At 47.4% G+C, this 18,071-nt stretch overlaps 1 protein-coding gene and 1 long non-coding RNA gene across 3 annotated transcripts in view; one reads left to right on the top strand and one right to left on the bottom strand.

Moving 5' to 3' along the window:
* Positions 1–15,143, bottom strand: part of SLC36A2 (solute carrier family 36 member 2) — a 28,281-nt gene extending 13,138 nt beyond the window's left edge. The window contains exons 1-7 of one of the 2 annotated variants that reach the window (XM_019464465.2): positions 14,698–15,143; positions 13,630–13,834; positions 10,577–10,667; positions 9,944–10,032; positions 9,302–9,397; positions 4,709–4,793; positions 1,434–1,652 (exon numbers count right to left, since the gene is read on the bottom strand). In XM_019464465.2, coding sequence (XP_019320010.1) covers positions 1,434–1,652; positions 4,709–4,793; positions 9,302–9,397; positions 9,944–10,032; positions 10,577–10,667; positions 13,630–13,834; positions 14,698–14,857 — 945 coding nt within the window. In that variant the 5' untranslated portion in view covers positions 14,858–15,143. The remainder of the gene's footprint in view (positions 1–1,433; positions 1,653–4,708; positions 4,794–9,301; positions 9,398–9,943; positions 10,033–10,576; positions 10,668–13,629; positions 13,835–14,697) is intronic. The other variant, XM_019464467.2, reaches the window with a different exon arrangement.
* LOC128778253 (uncharacterized) lies at positions 1,005–4,849 on the top strand. Its single transcript, XR_008423716.1, has 2 exons — positions 1,005–1,342; positions 4,614–4,849. It is a non-coding gene; the product is annotated as an uncharacterized LOC128778253 (long non-coding RNA).
* Positions 15,144–18,071: the final 2,928 nt, after the last annotated feature.

Consider the following 18,071-nt stretch of genomic DNA (forward strand, 5'->3'; position numbering starts at 1 on the left):
TTGAGACAGAGAGAGACAGAGTATGAACAGGGGAGGGGCAGAGAGAGAGGGAGACACAGAATCTGAAATGGGCTCCAGGCTCTGAGCTGTCAGCACAGAGCCCGACGCGGGGCTCGAACCCACGGACCGTGAGATCATGACCTGAGCCGAAGTCGGACGCTTAACCGACTGAGCCACCCAGGTGCCCCTAGGACCTTTATTCTTAAAGCGTGTTTGGGCTCATTTAAGAGGGGAATATTCTGACAGTAAATCTAAATTAAAAAACAAAAACAAAACCAAAAACGAATGTCAAGAAATTCAGAAAACTTCAAAAGGAAGTAGGCACCAAAGCTGATTTTAACACCACACGATACCGAAGAGCCAGAGGAAAGAGACATTGAGGTATTCAAAGTACTGAAGGGTCAGGACCTCATGATGTGAGTATGGCTTACCAGAATCCTCCAAAAGAAAATCTTACACACCACAGGTTGGTACCAGCCTGAAATGCCCTTGGACACTTGGTATGTACCAGAGGTTAGGGGTGACACAAAGTGCTGTGTCTATAGTTTCAGTGATATTCTAGCGAGTCCAAAGTAGTTAGATAGATATGAAAGTCCCCTTTTATAGATCCTCAATGAGTTATAAATTGAAGGGAAGAAAAGTACTGGAATAAATATTTTATGTGCCCTGTGACCTGGAATGTGACACCAATTACAGAGCTATTTCTCTAACTGGGCCACCTCAGGAATGGTCTAAAAATGACTCGAAGGTAGCTATCTCATTAGGAAATTCACTTTTGTAGGATTTATTAATATATTGTCTTAAGGAATATAAGACCGATTTGTAGTCCTCCTACAATACTTAACTAATTTGTTATTTTTATTAAATTCCATGGACAAGATAATTTTTTTCTTGTGACTTCTGAAAGAGAATAACATCTGAAAGGTATGAGGTAGGCCAAGGGTTTAAATTTCTATGCAGCCTTGTCCAATAAATACAATTAGAAAGGATGGAAAAGTAGAAATTGAGGGAAAAATCAATATCCATAATTCAACCTCAAAGGCATCATAATTTGCATTGTGACAGATTTGCTTGTGGTCTTCTGAGATTAGTCTCTGTGATAATAGGATCCAGTAGGGGATCCTATTTTTCATTTGCCTTTTGCTGCTATCTAACCATTAGAGGAATGGTCTGTAGTTCACCAATCAAGATGTTTTCCTTACAGAGTATAATTTTTTTCAAAGCCCAGAATTTGACAAGTATTGGAGAAGCAATATAAAAGAGGAGATACCGAGAAGAAGGAGACTGCGCAGAGACACCTTTGCGGAAAAAATGGTACAATGGTACTCGGCTGGAGAGTCAGGTACATACCTACCCTCAGGGCTCGCTCTAGGCAGGTATCTAGAGAAAAGTCTCTGCCCACTGGAGGGGTCAGGTGTGTGGTGTGCACTAACCTGGGCAATATACTGGGTGATGATGATCAAGCTGACCAGCATGCTGATGTTGGCCAACATGGAGAAGACGGTCAAGACCCTGAGGTTCCGGATGAGGACCAGCAGCACCAGGAAGGGCAGGAAGGCAAGCATGTAGAGTCGAGAGTCCATGGTGGGCGTCAGAATCACTGTCTCATTGTAATGGCAGTTGTTGGTGGTGCCATTAACTGCTTCCACTACCTGAGGAAGAAATGGGAAAAGCAAGAGGGAAGATTCAATGTATCTGTTGGCCACACGATGAGCTTAGTGCGTGGTCCATAATCAAATCCCTCACAAAGAGCTGGAATGTCTCACACGCCAGGGCCTCACAATGAGTTAGGGTGGGTGTCTCTTTTGCTTATAACCAAAAAACCCATCACTTACTGTTTCTTAATTGGACCAATACTGGCATTCTGAGTGAGAGAATTATTCTTTGTCAGGACTGCATTCACTGCAGGACATTTAGCATCCCTGCACCCCACCCAATAAAAGCTATTTGCATCCCCCAATCATTGTGATGCACAAGAAACACCCCTCTGCACACAATACAAACATCCCTTGGTAAAGTCAGGGGGAATGGGGGAGAAGAGGGTTGGTACTACCCTCATTTAGAATCAGCCTGAATTAACTGATACAGTTGTATTCTGCAAGCAATACAATTAGAACAATTAGAAACTAGAGTTAGGCAAGAAGAAAACGTAAAGGCAATGACAATCTCAGTACCCGTTGGTAGCCAGGGTAATGCCCTGGAACATATTCATCTATGCATTTTCTTGTCTTTTTTTAAAAAAATGTTTAAATGTTCTTATTTTTGAGAGAGAGAGAGAGAGAAAGAGAGAGAGAGAGAGCACGCACACATGGGGGAGGGGCAGAGAGAGAGGGAGACATAGAATCCGAAGCAGACTCCAGGCTCTGACCTGTCAGCACAGAGCTCGACGCGGGGCTCAAACCCATGAACCCTGAGATCATGACCTGAGCTGAAGTCGGACGCTTAACCTACCGAGCCACCTAGGTGCTCCCCATTTATGCATTTTCTATACCATATCACAAATTACATGTATCATATGCATCCTTTTCATTTTATAAGACTGCAATCACAGCATATGCTCTTATTTTGAAGTCTCCTTTTCATTTAATATACCACAGCTACTTGAATGAACGATTAAGTCTATTTTTTTTCTGATTCCTCACTACAATAGGAAAAATATTTGGCACATTAGCCAGCACTCATGGTCCTCTATACTGGGCACCATTCAATCTGGAAGGCTCTTCCTCTCCCAAAGCCTACACCTTCTACAACCAATTTTATTGCCTCTCCTGGGCAAGTCCTGCACATTCCTGCCTCCAGGTGTTCATGCCTCCCTTCTTGGCTGCCAGAACCTCTCCTCCAACCTTCCTTCAATACCCAGCCCACATGGACCTCCACAAGGGAGACCTCCCTTGCTCTAATGATCTTTTCTGCCCCCACGTATTTTGCCCATTAAGTTCACAATTAAGCAGCCCTGCCCTCAGAGTGTTGTCAGTGGTGTCCTGACCCAGCACCACAATACACTGATGCTAACTTTTTATTTTTTAGAACACATTCTACTGAGCCTGCAAACTCTTCAAGTGAATGCTTGCTATGTCTTTAGACAGAGATGATAACGTTCAGCAGACTGATTTCCAAGCGGCCATCTGATGACGTGTCTTAAGAGCCTTCAAACAATCAAACTCTTTGATCCCATAATTTTACCTTAAGGAATATATGCTAAGGAAATAAAGGGGTATACAAACATTTCCACAGATTATAGTAGAAAAACAAAGGGAAAAAAAGAAAATATCCAATGACAGAAGACTAAGTCATGGCTAATCTGTGTGATGAAATATGAAACTAGCAGAAGTTATATTTAAAAATATAAGGACAGGGGCGCCTGGGTGGCTCAGTTGGTTAAGCGTCCGACTTCGGCTCAGGTCGTGATCTTGCAGTCCGTGAGTTCCAGCCCTGCATCGGGCTCTGTGCTGACAGCTCAGAGCCTGGAGCCTGTTTCAGATTCTGTGTCTCCCTCTCTCTGACCCTCCCCCGTTCATGTTCTGTCTCTCTCTGTCTCACAAATAAAGGTTAAAAAAAATTAAAAAAAATAAATAAAATAAAAATAAAAATATAAGGACATTACAAAATGCTCACCAGCTGATACTAACTTAAGACAATAACCTGAGTGGTTGAATTAACAATAATTTTGTTTCATTTTGAAAAGCAATATGGTATGGTGTTCAAGAACTGCAGCTCTGATGTCAAAAGGCCTGGATTTTTGACTGTGCTTCTGTGATCTTGTATACATTATAGTTCATAGCTTTAGTTTTCTCATCTGCGAAATGGGAATAGCCACAGTACCTACTCTGATAAGGCTATGGAGAGAACTGAATGAGGGGAAGCCCATACCATGTTCCCTGTTCCTGACATAGAACAGAGGCTAACTCTGAACGCTTACTATTTTTTTTCCTTCTGATTTCTTTACATTTCTAAATTTCTAAATCATTGACTAAGGATGGCCTTTGTTACTACCCGTATTATTTTGCTTATATTGCTACAAGATAACTTCTGGGCTAGATCAAAACAACGTCCTAGAGACAACAACTGTTAAACCGGAGGTTAAGAAGCTAAAGGTAGATAAAGATGGTCCAAAGAATGGGGCGCCTGAGTGGCTCAGTCGGTTAAGTGTCCAACTTCAGCTCAGGTCATGATCTCACAGCTCATGGGTTGTAGTCCTATGTCGGGCTCTGTGTTGGCAGCTCAGAGCCTGGAACCTGCTTCAGATTCTGTCTCTGTCTCTCTCTGCCCCTCCCCTGCTCATGCTCTGTGTCTCTCAAAAATAAATAAACATTAAAAAAATTAAAAAAAAAAAAAAAGATCGTCCAAAGAAGATTAGCTATCATCCAAAAAGAACCATATCCACTTTAGGAAAGTTAAGGGTGATTAAGCTCCAAGGCTGGACAACTGACAAAATCCAAGGTTCCTCCCAGCTCAGTTTTAGAGACGGGCTTTGAGAACGGGTCCAAGGTACCGGACCAAGGGTACTATGAAAAAAGTAACCACTTGTAGAACAGACACGTGAACTGGGGGAAGTCTGGGTTCTTTGATAACATCTAATTTAACTTCCTTTGTTGTACAGATGAGGACACTAGGAGCCCAAGAGAAGAAGCCACATTTGCTGAACAACTAAATGAGGACCCTCCTCTTCCATGTCCTTTTCCCTTCCACCTTCTCTAGAAGACTCTACCTGTTTTAAATTATCAGCCAGAAACACAACGTACACACAGCAGAAGCCCAGCTGGGTGACTATAAGGAAGAAGCTCACGATATGCCTGGAAGAGAAGGGAGAGAGAGAAAACGCGTTATAAAAGATGAGTTGATTTTTCAATTCGATGTCTGTCCCTAGGGCTTGGTGTCCCTGTACCAGCACCCTCCGTTCTGCTACCTCAATCAACAATGGGGCAGTAAGAAGTGAGGTAACGACAGTTCTTTTTAAAAAAATGTTTCTCAACCATCCTCACACTCTCAGCTCAGCAAGTGGTGAGATTCTTCATGGTTAGGAACCTCCCCCATCCCTGGCTCTGTGGCATTCCTCATAATCGATACTAAATTGATGTAGGGCAGTAGGCACTACATTTTTAATTAGCTATCATTAACATTAAAATTTTTTCCACCAGGTGCCAGACACCTCATTAGGCTCTGAGGAAACACAAATAACACATGGCACCCTCCTCTAGGGTTCATAGAGTCGTGGGTGAGATGGACAAAAAAGAATATGGCACCGAGGGCCATGGTGAAAAGGACACTTTCCCCAAATTATAGAGCAGAGAGCCTTCCTAGAAAAACCAATACCTTGGTGGGAATCCCTTGGGGAGGGGAAGAAAGAGAGATATTTTTAAAAAGAAGATGAGGAGGAGGAGATGGAGAGGAAGAAGTGAGGAAAGCATTTCGGCGAAGGAATTAGGCAGATTTCTCTGGCCGTGTGGAATCCATTGGAGGGGGCAAGACTCAGGATGGGAAGACTGGATAGGAGATTCTTACAAGAACAGAGGTGTCCAGCAGCCTGGACAAAGACAAAGGCATTAAAGCATTTTAAGGCGTACTAGGGATCTAGAACTTAAATAACCTGTTGACCACCTACATCTGGGGGAAAGGGAAAGGAAATGATGAAAGGTGACTGATGGGCTTTGGCTCAGACAACAAAACGAACTGGAAGGAAGGAACAGGTTTTAGGAGAAGGGCATGAATTGACACATTCAGTAACTGAATTATTGAGCCTGAGGTTCCTAGAAGAGACATTCAGGAGACCACTTATATAGACAACTTATATATAAGGAGACCCTTATATAGGGTCTGGAACTGCTGATTTGTCAGTAACGGATAAGGTCTTGAGAAGGCAGGTCAGTGCTGGGGAGTGTGTGGGGGGAGGAGAAGAGACGGCAGAGTTCCAAACCCTAGAGAACACTAATATTTAAAGGGGAGACAGAAACAAAGGAGTCTGCAATGAAAGCAAAGGACTGGCCAGAGAGGTAGGTGGGAAACTAGGAGTGGGGAGAGGGTTTAGTAGAAGCCAAGGGAAGAGAGAATGTTTGAAGAAGAGAATAGCCAATTGTACCCACACTGTTGAGAGGCTCTCTAGGGCAAAGAAGGTGCAATAAAGAGGCCTTTTAGGACACTGGTGGAAAGAGCTTCAACAGAAGCGTAAGGACAGAAAATCTAGGTGACCCACGGAAGTGGTGTGAACCAGATGTATGGAAGCAAAGTCAGAGGGTGTGCTGTTCTTTCACGGAGCTAAGTGTGAGTCTGGGCTTGATGGGCCCATTCCTTCCATTCATCACTGTAGACCCATTGCCTAGAACACATCCTGACACACTGCAGGCATTCAGTACATATCTGCTGAATAAGCAGCTGCTGAATGTAAGATAGGATGGTTGCTGGAGGATGGTGTGAGGTCCAGGAAACTTTATGAGTTTATTTCATTATTTTTAAGATGGCAGTGCATGAGTGCATTTAAATGTTGAGAGGAAGAGACCACGGATCAAAATAGAAGTTCAAGTTATAGGAGAGGGGATGATTCATGGAGCAAGAGCCCCAAGAAGAGCAGGAAAAGCTGCTTTAACTTCATTTTAATTTTAACTAGGCTCAGGGCACTTGGGTGGCTCGGTCGGTTGAGAGTCCGACTCAGCTCAGGTCATGATCTCACGGTTTGTGAGTTCGAGCCCTGTGTCAGGTTCTGTGCTGACAGCTCAGAGCCTGGAGCCTCCTTCAGATTCTGTGTTTCCCTCTCTCTCTGCCCCTCTCCTGCTCATGTTCTGTCTCTCTCTCAAAACTGAATAAACAGTAAAAAAAATTAAAAAAAAATTTTTTAACTAGGCTCCACACCCAGTGTGGGGCTTAAACTCATGGCCCTGAGGTTAAGAGTCGTATCTTCTACTGACTGAGCCAGCCAGGTAAATGCTGCTTAATACGTCCCATGATGAGTACAAGGATTTGAGGGGTAAGTGATAGGGGAAGCCTCCTCTTGGCTCACACTCTGGGAAAGTTCTGGTTATCGTCCCAAAGTCTTCCCTCGTCCGCTCAGAGGCTGAATTTATTGATTCAGTATGTGAACAGGCTTTGGGCCGAAGGAGGCCCCAGACCCATGATGGTCTGTCGACTACATTACATGAGAGGGCACAGCGCAGGGACTGTAATGGTGTAGGGTATCCGAATTCAACAGCGACTTTGGCATACATGGTGCTCAGAAAAGAGTACGCAGACAGGGTGGGGACAGGCCTGAAAACAAAAACGGAAGAGTAGATTTAGCCCCAAGTACCACAGAATGGAAGGGGTTGACTTGTCAGTGTCACCCCTGAAAGCAAAAGACAGGAGTTGCCGGAGGAGGACTTCAGCACAGCCAAGGGTCCTCGACGTCTTGGTCTTTCTTCCCTTTTCTTCTCATGATAAATTCTCCCTGAGGGACCTCTTCTGACCCCTGCCACCATGGCTGATGACTTCGGTTCTGTATCTCTTGCATGAAGATATGTTCAAATCCATATATATCACTACCCACCTGCCATCTCCACTTGAACTTCAAACTCAACTTGTCCAAAACGGAAGTCCTCAGAAATCTGAGTCAACCTTGCCTTTCCTTTTCCCACAGTCCACGGTCCAAAGCATAACCAAATTCACTTTTCCCTATTCCTATTGCCACCAGCTTGGTCCCAGCTGTCACTGCTATCTGCCTTGATATTGTCAATGGCCTTCTCATGGGTCTCACTAAATCTATGGTTGCTCGCTTACAATGTATTCTCCTAACAGAAGATTTTTTAAAAAGATTTTTTAAAATGTTTTTTATTTATGGAGTACTTGGGTAGCTCAGTTGGCTAAGTGTCTGACTTCAGCTCAGGTCATGGTCTCACAGTTAGTGAGTTCAAGCCCCACATTGGGCTCTGTGCTGACAGCTCAGAGCCTGGAGCCTGCTTTGGATTCTGTGTCTCCCTGTCTCTCTGCCCCTCCCCTGCTTGTGCTCTCTCTCTCTGTCTCAAGAATAAATAAACATTAAAAAAAATTTTTTTTAATGTTTTTTATTTGAGAGAGAGATTGAGAGAGTGGGAGTGGGAGGGAGGCAGAAAGAGAGAGAGAGAGAGAGAGAGAGAGAGAGAATCCCAAGTAGGCTCTACACTGGCAGCACAGAGCTCGACGTGGGGTTTGATTCCACAAACCATGAGACCATGACCTGAGTTGAAATCAAGAGTCAGACACTTAATGGACTGAGCTACCCAGGCGTCCCAAAGCCAGAGAGATCTTTAAACAATACAAATATGATCATTTGCCTGATTAACACTCTCCGGTGGCTTCCTGGTTGTTTTGAAGAAAAGAACAAAGCCTTTAGGAGGGTCTAAAAGGTACAGGTTGCTTGGGCCCCTGGGTCATTCCTCAGTGTCATCTCCTTGATTCTCTGCCCTCAAGCTACCTAAGTATTTCTGTGCCTTGAAACTGTCATGTATACTTTCGTGCTTCAGACCTTCACACCCTGCTCTTCCTTCTTCCTGGAAGGCCATCCAGGCTCCTGCCCACTTCCCCTAAGTAATTCCTCATACTCAAGAATTCTTCCCTTCTGGGCTCATCTCAACTGTTCCATCTTAGGCAGCCCACATGAGCTCATGCGCATCTCCTTACCTGCCCGGTAGCAGCTAGTATTTTTTTTTAACTTTTTTTCTAAAGTTTATTTATTTATTTTGAGGGAGGGAGAGAGAGAGAGAGAGAGAGAGAGAGCATGAGTGGGAGAGGGACAGAGAGGGAGAGAGAGAATCCCAAGCAGGCTCCACACTGTCAGCACAGAGCCTGATGTGGGGCTCAAACTCATGAACTGTGAGATCCTGACATGAGCCAAAATCAAGAGTCAGGTGCTTAACCAACCGAGCCACCCAAGGCACCCCAGAAACTAGTATTTCTTTCCTTCATCACACTTATCCCAGTGGTTATTAAGTGACTGTCTCCTAAACTGTGTAACGCTGGTCTTTGCCACTGGATTATGGGTTCTTTGAGAGCAAAGCCTCCTTGCCTTGCTCTCCACAGTATTTCCAGGGCCTAGTACATAGTACAATTGGACAAATGCAGTTTAATAAATAAGCAAACAGTATTAAAGCTGCAAGACAAAGGAATGAGCACCCTGTCACTGGAGGTATATAAGGAGGGGGGCTGGATCAGGAAGATTGCCAATGAACCCCGTCCATGTGGAAAGTCCAGTATTCTGTGCCACATGAGCCAGCTTTCCAGGGAAGAAGGCATCCCTGACAGCCACACATGTCCTCCTCCTGCACCTTACTCCACTTCAGGTAAAGCAAGAACAAGGTACCTTCCCCAGTGGGCATGGCTCCGGAGCCAGGCGCTGGGGCTGGCTTCCAGTCCGTGCAGTACTGTGTCGCCATAGTCCATGAAGGGCTTGTTAAGCCTGTGGGAGAAAGTATACACACAGTTACCAAGAGGCACTTTAACCTAAGATCATGTACTGAAAAGTCAGGAGACACACAGCAAGGCAGGACCCCGCTAGAGTGGAAAGAACACTGGGGCAGAGACCCAAGTTCTAGTTCAGACTTAGACACCTGGAGGTACTTCTTGGGTGGCTTGTGTTCCTTCCCTGTCAAGTGGGGGTGGTTACTACATGACAAGGGTAATAATGCATACCTCACGTGGGCACAGTAGTTTTCAAGTCCATGATCCCAGTGGATTCTCATCACAGTTCTCTGAGGCAGGGTTAGGCATGGATTGTTTATGCCTGATTTCCAGATGAGCCAAGCAGATAAGCCCAGTGGCCTGATCAATATCACCTATTGAGTCATATGGCAGAGCCTCGCCTTAGATCCCTGTCCCACTGCTTTTCTCTTTTCCTTGGCCTTCTTGGACGAAATTCAGAACTCTGGCTTATTTAGGAGGTTTCTGGGATGTCCCTGAGACCTGAGTATCAAAGGAATCACCGGGAGGATGCTGTTTTCCTTACCTGTGGCAGAAGCGCCGGGCACACTTGACCAGGATGTGCATACAGTGGCAGGCGATGAAGCCCATTGCCAGCAAACTGAGCGGGCCCATCTGGAAGAAGGGGGAGTCAAGGAAATGGGAAGAGAGAAGAGGATGGATTTATGAAGAGCACTGCAAGGAGATACCTGGTAGCACAGACGCCATTCAGCACTCGAGGGCCTTTCCAGCAAACTGCTTTGCAAGTCCCGCTTGCTAAACCAGCAACAGCTATTCTTTCGAATATAATCTCAAGTGGTACTCCGAAAAAGTACCTAAAGCAATTCCAGTGGGTGTTGTGGTGGGAGTAGGGGGCTCCTTCTGAGACCCCCTGCTCCATAGGACACAACTGGAAAACTAGTCATAGTCCAACCCCTGCATCCTACAAGGGAGAAAACGGAGTCCCAGAGAAGGGACAGAGTGGCCAAGGCCACTCAGAGTCTGTGGCAGAGCCAGAACTCAAACCCTGGCTAGATGTCTAGACTCTAAGTCTGGACCCAGCTGCCTCCCAGAAAGACTGCTTGTTGCAAGCCACTGAAAACTCTTAGAGCCTCTCCTCCCACTTCCCTTCTACAATCCAGTCATACTGGTCCCCCCCCACTGCAGCAGCCCCTCTTACCAGGATGCCTGCATTCTTCACAGCCAGGGGAAGTCCCAGGATCCCTGTGCCCATGTTGCCTTTTACCAGGTGAACCAAGGTCTGGAATGCTCTAAAGGAGAAGAGACATGAGGGTGTAGGTGTTTGAAGGTGAGGAGGTCCAACAGGCTCCTCTCACAGCATGCCAACACCAGAGTTCAGCTGGATAGGCGGGCTCCCGGCCATCTCTCGGTCCCCATGGCCTTGACTGGCACCTCTGGGTTTCCTGTGGGGTAACCAACCATCTCGGTTTGCCAAAACTCTTCTGGTTTTAGCAGCTAACACTCAGTGTATACGATTCTAGTATTTAGTATATAATAGACACTATGCTAAGTACTTTACCCATATTACCTCATTTAACCCCTTGTCAAGACTAGGAAGTAGGTTATTGCTTTTATTTTACTGATGAGGAAACTGAGCACAAAGATCTTTTTTTTTAACGATATGTCCAAAGATAGACTAGGGAGTCAGGATTTGAACCCAGAACTGCCTCAGAGTCCTTGTTCTTTACCCCACTTTCACTGGACTGCCTCCTAGAAATAGGCCCAGACAGATGCATAAAGGGATAATGCTATTTCATAACCAAGGAAACAGAAGCCCAGAAAGGGAATGATCCAAGGTCAGAGAACTAGTAGCTGAAATAGGACTGAACTCAGGGAAAAGGGAAAAGGACTGGCAGTAGAGAGAAATCATGGTGACTTCTGAATAAATAGGTCAGATGACTTGGGTCTCCAGATGGGGTCTATTGAGACAGGATCATTTGAGGACTGGGCTCCAGAGGAATTTCTTTGCCCCTCAGGCCAGGACATCAAGCTAGGGAGTGGCTTGCCTCCTTCAACCCCCAACAAAAACAAAACCAAAAACTCAGACCCCTTCTTTAAGACAGAAGGGAAGGTTGTGTGAAGGACATCATCAGGGCTAAATTCCAGGGAGGTGAATTACAAAACAATCTATTGCTATACCTCTTTTTACGTGGACCAGGTTAAACCAAGGTGGGTGTTGGGTTCACATCCACAACTTTAGAAACGCTGGAAGTTCCCTACGGGAGCTTTCCAGCAAGGACACTGACTGTGAAGGACACTGACTGTGATGTATTCTGGAAGGAGCCTGGTCTCTGAGGTTGGACGAACCCGGGATTAAATCCCAAGGCCACTATTTAACTAGCTGTGTCATCTTGGGCAACTCGTCTACTTTGCTAAGCCTCTGCAAATGTTGGAATGTTGGAAGGAATGATATTTTTAAAGGATTGCCCCAACCACCCTCATCTTTATGTTAATCCCTAGATCCTGTAGCTTTCCAAGGATCTGCCCATCCATTTGTTAAGGGTTAAAGAGAGCAATTGAGGGGGAAAGAGGGCGGAGAGTCGGGTGCCTTTCTCTCTCCCTGTGGGTGTCAGCATCGCTGACTGAGCACTTGTCCCGGCTCTCCAATAATAGGCTTGTTTTGCAACAAGGGAAGGGTCAGTAGGTCACATTAGACATTTCTAACCAAAGGACTTAGGAAATCAGAATTTAACTTTGGGCTACTCAGCCAACTTAAAAACTTAGTGGGGTGAGCTGGGCAAAGCACTGGGCTGGGAGGCAGGAGACCCATGATTTATAGCCCTAACTCATTTGTTGACCTTGGACCTTTCTGGGATTCACAGCATCCAGCTTTTAAGGGTGCTGTACTTGAGGGCTTTATGCACAAATCACCTCTGCAGCCATCCTGGGAGGAGTGAAATGTCATTTCACAGAAAAGAAACTGGGGCACAGAGAAAGTTCCGTCACTTGCTCAGGCCAGTTAGCAGCTAAGTGGGAATGTGAACTCGGGTGAGCTGACCTGAGTTCCATGCTTGCCTGACTTGTTTCTCTTTCGCTCCAAAAGCCACAGAGGATCCCTCTACTTCTCTCATGCTTTTATTTCTTTGTTTCTTGAGTAGTTGAAATTGCCTCCAAACCACGTGTCGGTTTAGGACATGAGAGCTAGTCTGTTCCCCGAAGGCCTTGGATTGAGAAATATCCCTACTCAGCAGTGGATGGCCCCAAGGCCTGGAGAGTTCACCCTCAGTGTCAGGAATTCACAGCCCCCAGGATTAGCCCCCGGGGCAGCTGAGCCCTGTCTGGTGGAGTCATTGTGTCCACAGGGTCCTGGGCAGCAATGGAAAGGAGCTTTGCTCGCCCTCCCCGCTGCTCGTCCCCTCCCTTCAGGTGTAATTCCCACAGGCAGCCTCTCTAAATTCACGCTGAGGCCAAATTAGCCCCATTTTACATATGGGGAAAACTGAGGCTTGGGGAAGGGAAGGTGCAGAATCACAAGGTGAACGCGGGTGTTTTTTTCTACTACACCAGTGGGGTCAACAGGTTCTCTTGAAGCGGCGGCACTCTCCACCACGCCACCTCACCCACATTTCCTAAGTGGACTGGCCACTCTGCTTGAGTGGTGGACGCCGAGGTTGCTGAGCCCCGTAGCTTGGCTTCCCCACCTAAACTCCTTCTGCAGACCCTTCCTTGTCATGGTTTGCAAGCCCCCTCCACTCCCAAACACACCCCAAGGAGGTGGAAGAAAGTCTTCCTCATATTGTGCTTTTGATGTCCTGACCATTGAAGTAGAGGCCGAAGTAGAGGCCAGGGTAGCTTGAGGATGGGGTGGGTGGTGGGTAAGGCTTGGCTGTCGGTGAGGCCACTGTGGTTTTAAGCTCAGATCTCACCTTCTCCTCTGAGAAGCTGGGGATTCTGCCCCACTTCCCAATGGTCAGGAATGACCAGGAACAAAACTGACGTAGGGCCAGCACAGGATTCTAGCGCCCCTCCTGCCAATGGCCCAGTGCGTGGCCTGGGGTAACTAGGCCTTAACGTCCCCATCTGCACCTGTGGAGGGCGGGACCACAAGTCTCCGCTCTCATCTGGACCCAGTCTCTGACTGCTCCGTTTGTGACCTTGGTTTTCCTATCTGCACAATGGGGTGGGGGTCAGACGCAGCCACTCGAGGGTTTTTGCCAAGGCAAGTGTCCGGGCTCGAAGGCAGAAATGGGGGTGGCAGAAAAGAGCACTCACGTTATGCCTGTGGTTTTCTCTAAGCCTGGCGACTCGGAAGGGTGTCCATCCCAGAAACTGGAGTCCTTGCTGTGCAGCCTCTTGGCACTTTTGGGTGGGTACCTGAGGTCCAGTTTGAGGTCAACGGCTCCCTGGGGGCCCCCGGCACTCTTTGTCACGGGCATGACTGCTTCCGAGAGGGCTCCGGGTGATGAGGAGGTCTGCTCTGGAAGGAGGCAAGCAGGAAGGTGTCCGTCAGGTGCAAACCCGCAGCTCAGCGGCTTGGCTCCTGCCTCAGCAGGCTCTGGCGGAGCTGGAATGAGGACCCGCCCACCTCCCCCGGAGTGCACTCGTCCTGCCCCAAGGAGCCCAGTGCAAGAGAGGCTGGAGCAGGACAGGCAGGAAGGGATCTGGGAGGGGAGTTACCCACCTCACCTGCACCAGTGACTGCAATACCCACTATTTTAAGAACTCACATTTATGAAGCCCTTCACTAAGAGACCGACATTCTCCTGAGTGCTTTGCCTACATTTTCTCATTTCATCCTATAAATTAAATACCAAGGAAATCAGACCCAACTAAAGGGACCTGCCTGAGATCACATAGCTAGAAAGTGACAGAGTAGGGACCAGACCCCAACTCGTCAGGCTTTTTTTTTGTTTTTTAATGTTTTTATTGATTTTTGAGAGAGAGAGAGAGAGAGAGACATAGAATCTGAGAGAGGGAGACATAGAGACTTGCACGTGCACAAGTGGGGGAGGGGCAAAGAGAGAGGGAGACATAGAATCTGAAGCAGGCTCCACGCTCTGAGCTGTCAGCTGTCAGCACAGAGTCCCATGCGGGGCTCGAACTCATGAACCACGAGATCAAGACCTGAGCCGAAGTCCGTTGCTTAACCATCTAAGCCACCCGGCAGGCTTTTTAACTAACACCATATTTCTGTCTCCAAGGGAATCCTATACATCCCATCTCCTTATTCATCCCAGGTTGGGGGCTCCACTTCCCACTGGCTGACATCTGTTGTAAGGCCTCCTTCCGGGTGCTTCCCTTTCTCGGGAAAAGTTGGGAGAAAAAAGAGCCAGCACTCACCCACCTCCAGAAGCTTCTTAGCTTTTGTGGAACTCCAGGGAGAGAGCCGTGAGGGTTCTTTCGGAAAAGGCAGAGACTGTAACAACCCCCAGCCACATTTCACTGGGTAGGACACTGGCGCCTGGAGAGCACGTGATTTGCCTAAGGTCGCACATGACATTCAGGATTGAACTCCGTAGCTAAAGAAGGCCTTGAGGGGGTTTCTCTAGTGTTCCAAGCTCTGTCATTATCTCTGCTTCAGTGACAGATGAACGGGCCAAGATTTCCTCCTTCCTTCAAAATTATAGCATTTTACTCAAGCCACACCATTCCCTGTACCATCATCTCATGGGCCAAAGGCTTTGCTCCAATGATCTCTCAGCTAACTGGTGGCATCTGAGACAGATTTGTCCAGGCCCTCCCTTCCACGGGACTCCTTCCAAGGTCCTGGGTGCAATTTTGAATTTGTAATTTTGTATTCTTATTCCGAAAGAGGCCCTTTCCACCCGTTACCGACACCCCCCCACCCACCAAGTGGCTTAATCGTCAGGCTCCAAAAAACCTGGCTACCTCTCTGGGGAGCATTGCCACTTTGTTTTTACAGATGTGGAAACTGAGGCTTAGAGAGGTAAAGAATAGCATGCCCGAGGTCACAGCCAATCCTCGGCAGAGTCCCAAATCTACCCTAGCCAGATCTTTCTGTCTCTGAGGCCTGTGGCCCTGACCACTACATTGACCCCTTGGTTTGAATCCCAGCCCCACCCTTAAGCTTCTTGCCCTGAATTGACTGAGACACTTGCTGTGGTTTGAGAAACGCCCTCTCTTCGCTAGTCTGGCACCGTCTGTGGGACAGCAGGCTGCAGCCTCTGGTCTGTCCAGCCGAAGCACAGAGACTCTACAATTCGATGCTAATCTCGGCTCTCACCCCACCAATAGATCTGTGTGCCCGCTTAAGCAACAAGATGGAGAAATAAGATTGTCAAGAAGCTTGAGATGTTTGGATATGGGGCCAGTTCCTGTTTTCCTCTCCAGGTTGTGAGACGCCTGAGTTCGTCTTCGGACCTTTGGGAAAGGAGCTGCTGGAATCTGGGACTTTGCTGGGGCTCTTTCCAGGCACCCTCAGCTAAAAGGAAACTGGCAGAGTGCTGCCCATTGACCTCCACCTTGCTGTGCCACCTGCCAGCTGGCCAGAGGTCTTCTTCCAGGATGCGGGGGGGGGGGGGGGGGGGGGCTTCCAAACAAGCCCTTTGACAGTGGCCCAGGCACCTGTAGCTCTTGGTTCCACCGTGGCTCTTAACCACGAATCTGCAGTGACGCTGGGAAAGGTATTGCTCCTCTCTCTGTCCCCGCTTTGTGAAAAGGATACAAAGTGGTAGGGGATTTCCAAAGTGCTGAGGACCCCAGGGCTTGTGTTTTTCATCCCCACGGGATGCTGAGCTGCACACCCAGCTTCCCTTGTTGGGACACAAGCAGCTACTCACTCGGCATCTCCATAGAGGGTGGAATAAATGGGACTTAAATAGTGATAATCATCTTTTCTGACCCTTTACAGTAAACAGAGGGCCTTGTTTCTTTGATTCTTTGATGGCAGTTTGGAAAGCTGGAGGGTATCAGAAGCATCTCGGGGAGGTGCTAAAGCACAGAGAGACTCTGACTCATTGAAGTCGGGAGAATCTGGGCCTTTGCATTTAGACCCACTTCCCCGGGTGGTTCCGCTACTGGCCGGAGTTTGAGTTCCACTGTGCAATGGGGTAAAAGTAATTGAGCCCCTTTAACAGATTAGAGAACCAAGGCAGAGGGCTGGGAAGGGCCTTGCGTGAAGTCGTGCAACTTGGTGGAAATGAACATAAAGTAGTCCTTTGGGGCGGGGGGAGTTGGAGATTCCAGAAACAACACTGAAACTCCTACCCAGATGGGAATTCTTGCCCGGCCTTGTTCCCCGGGGAGCCCTTCACAGCCACTGGCTGACCACTGTGACTTTCTCACTGACTGCATGACAATGGTGATAATCGTAATTTTCGTGGATGGAGTCTATTCTCTGTGCCTAAATCTAGACTAAGTGTATTACATAAGGAAGGCACTATTATCACCCCCACTTTACAGATGAGGAAATCGAGGCTCAAGGAGGTTACTTCACTTGCCTAAGGTACTACAGGCTGAGCTCTGATATGAATCCAGGCCTCTTGGAATGTGCCTCTGAAGCTGTAATTTATCCCTGTGTGCCCTGATTATGCTTAATGCATAGCAGAAACTCCAAAATAATAATAATTAGAAAAAACCCCTCCAGGGGTGCCCGTGTGGCACAGTCAGTTAAGTGTCCAACTCTTGATCTCGGCTCAGGTCGTGATCTCACAGTTCGTGAGTTCGAGCCCCACGTCAGGCTCTGTGCTGATGGTGTGGAGCCTGCTTCGGATTCTGTCTCTCCTTCTCTCTGGATCTCCCCTGCTTGTGCTCACTCTCTCTCTCTTTCTCAGCATAAATAAACTTAAAAAAACACCTTTCCATATACATAATTTATGTGGCTCAAGACTTCGGGATTTCATACAGCTACCAAATTTCCAAATGAATTCTAGGGACTGGCATAGATGGCCAAATTCTCATTTTTCTCTCTAAGTACCTTAAAAGGGTCGTCATTTCCTAAAAGAAAGAATATTTCGATCTCTAAAACCTGGAAGGACATAATCTCAGGATAAAGGACAATGTCTTTTGATGTTAAGAGCACTCCTTCCCTTTCTGGTGGGGACTGCTCTGGGGTTTCTCACCTGTGACATGCTGACGACATGGGTGTCTCTCCCTCTCTAGGCAGGAGGGAGGAGCAGCAGAGAAAAGGGACAAGTACAGTGAGTGCCCCACTCACCGTCAGCACCCCAGAGTGGGGAGCTCTTTTTCTTATGTCATTTTATCACTAGAAGGAACTCAAAAGGTCATCTTGTTGAGTTGTACTACCTTACCGATCAGGGGACTGGGGCTCAGAGAGGGAAGGGACACAATGAGTTCATGGTGGTGCCATGGCAGGGCCAAGACTATGACCCAGTCCAGGTCCGTTGATTTCCAAGCCCTGATGCTTTCACCATTTCCCAGACACCTTGAAATGCAGCACAGAGGAGAAGTTTCACTCACTCATTTAACTGATATTTACCAAGTCCCTGCCACGTGCCAACTGTTATGTCCCTCATAGGCAAACAAGCATCTGTGTCTTAGCTGGAGTCACAGGACAGAAGACACAGGCTGGGCAGATACAGCACAGATATTTACTCCCTCACAGTTCTGGAGGCTGGCAGTCCTAGATCGAGGTCTGGCAGGGTCAGTGCTTGGTGCAAGCTCTCCTCCTGGTCTGTAGCCAGCCAGCCGCCTTCTCCTCATGGTCCCCCATGGTTCTCCTTGGTGTAGTGTGT

Source organism: Panthera pardus, unplaced genomic scaffold (assembly GCF_024362965.1).
Source record: "Panthera pardus isolate Hobbes unplaced genomic scaffold, ASM2436296v1 HiC_scaffold_2, whole genome shotgun sequence".
Lineage (NCBI taxonomy): Eukaryota > Metazoa > Chordata > Mammalia > Carnivora > Felidae > Panthera > Panthera pardus.